Raw genomic sequence first — 1,827 nt, 5'->3', positions numbered from 1 at the left:
GAAGTGGGGTGAAAGTCGCGTGGAAAGTCGTATATGCTATTTATTATGAGAGAAACTTTAATTTATTATATCTTCTAAAACAAAATGTTGTCCCCTACTTAATTCTTGAGGGGACACTCTCCTCTACAACTCATCTAAAAGACAATAAGAATATTATTTTAGACCGTAAATAATGTGAGAAACACAATCGATAAACTAGAAGCTTATACCGGTCGAAGCTAGATCTTTAATGCTTAAATAATTTATTGTGAATCATATACATACTATATATGTACATGCATATATACCATATTTGTAATTTTAATTTAATTCGTAATATTACATTAGTTTAATTGCGATTATAAGTCCGGAAAACCAATTCGACGCGCAGTTCGAATGACTACAAATATCCATGTATATATACAGTATATGTATGATTCACATTGAATTATTTAACGATCTAGCTTCGGTATAGATATCTAAAGGACATTAAAATCGGTGAGGTGATACACCTAAAATTAATATTTACCAAGAATTATTCTGTAAATTAGAATTTATGATTGTGAAAAAGTCTTAAAAGTTGTTACAAGAGCTAAGCATTTAATCGCACCGGATATAGCAGCTTTGATACGCTCACAGGCATACAGATAACTAGTCTTATTTGTTTCGATCGACGAATCCAAGGGATTTGTCTCCCACCAGACTTTCTCCACTACGTTCGTTAATCCACCTTCATCAAGCGGTTTCACGTGTACAAAGTTGGCAAAACGTACGCGATCGAACAACAGGTATTGTAGAAAATATTGCCGTGTGACAGTGTGCTGACAGATCTTAGTCAGCAGTATTAAGCTCTTGCACTGATCCGGATATTCGAGTAGCAAAGAAACGTGTCGAAAGGTGGACAGTAAGTGGAGCACTGTGCTTTCCAAGCACATTTTAATTTCGTGCTCCTCCAGAAATGTCCACAGCAGATCCAGACAAACAATCGATCGCGTGCTGTGAATATTTGAGTGAGCGGATTTCATCGCAGAGTCATCGGTGGTCAGATTGCAGAGCATTTGTATGAATGGCACGAAAACTGTCTCGGTAACATAAGGAATGGTGAGCAACGGGCCAATATGTTTTAGTATGGATCTCGCTAGGCACATGAGGAACGCATGGGCACTCATAGTCTTATCATCCAATAGAATATTCTGTTTGTCAACGTTCTTAGAATATTCCAGCAGTTCGATAACTTGCGAGAACCACTGAAAAAGAAGCATGGCTTGCCGAACTTGCTTCATCGGCGGTACTTGCAGAGATTTGTAATCCTCAATTGGATATCTAAATGGTATGGAGCCAAAGTTGGCTGTTAGATTCTCAGTGAAAGCCAGGCTAACGGTAGGAAAGTATGCCATTCCAGCGCCCATTGGTATATTCTCGAACGCTCTGCCCAGACTCCTGCCATTTCTGTAGAAATCTATTGTTCCATTATCCATGTCCAGCGCGCAACCGATAATGTCTCCTGTTAACCAGGCTTCGCCATACTTGTGCGTATTCACGTTCCATTTCCGCACACGATTTCCATCATAAGCGTATGAGTTTGGAGTGTCTCCTGAAGAAGAAATAGTAGACTTAGTTATTAATAAATTTAAACTAATATAATTTATAAAAATAAATTTTTACAATACTATTAGAGACTGTATAACTATGATCACAAGCGATTTTGTTAAAAACAAGAGAGAAAAATATACATATTTCTTTTTCCTCTGTGTACTTATACTATCTCACACTTTAACTTATATCTATAACTTTATTAAGATTATAGAGGTAGTATAAGTTAGAATGTGTGTGTGTGTGTGTGGGGGG

The 1,827-nt window shown here is 37.2% G+C and overlaps 1 protein-coding gene across 2 annotated transcripts in view; it reads right to left on the bottom strand.

Moving 5' to 3' along the window:
- Positions 1 to 1,827, bottom strand: part of LOC108767821 (Kip1 ubiquitination-promoting complex subunit 1) — a 10,615-nt gene that overhangs the window by 5,803 nt on the left and 2,985 nt on the right. For both annotated transcript variants that reach the window (XM_018517898.1, XM_018517890.1), the window contains exon 3: positions 590 to 1,573. In XM_018517898.1, the coding sequence (XP_018373400.1) occupies positions 590 to 1,573 (984 nt within the window). The remainder of the gene's footprint in view (positions 1 to 589; positions 1,574 to 1,827) is intronic.

The sequence above is a fragment of the Trachymyrmex cornetzi genome, unplaced genomic scaffold (genome assembly GCF_001594075.2).
Source record: "Trachymyrmex cornetzi isolate Tcor2-1 unplaced genomic scaffold, Tcor1.1 scaffold121, whole genome shotgun sequence".
Lineage (NCBI taxonomy): Eukaryota > Metazoa > Arthropoda > Insecta > Hymenoptera > Formicidae > Trachymyrmex > Trachymyrmex cornetzi.
This window is presented reverse-complemented; position numbering and strand designations above follow the sequence as displayed.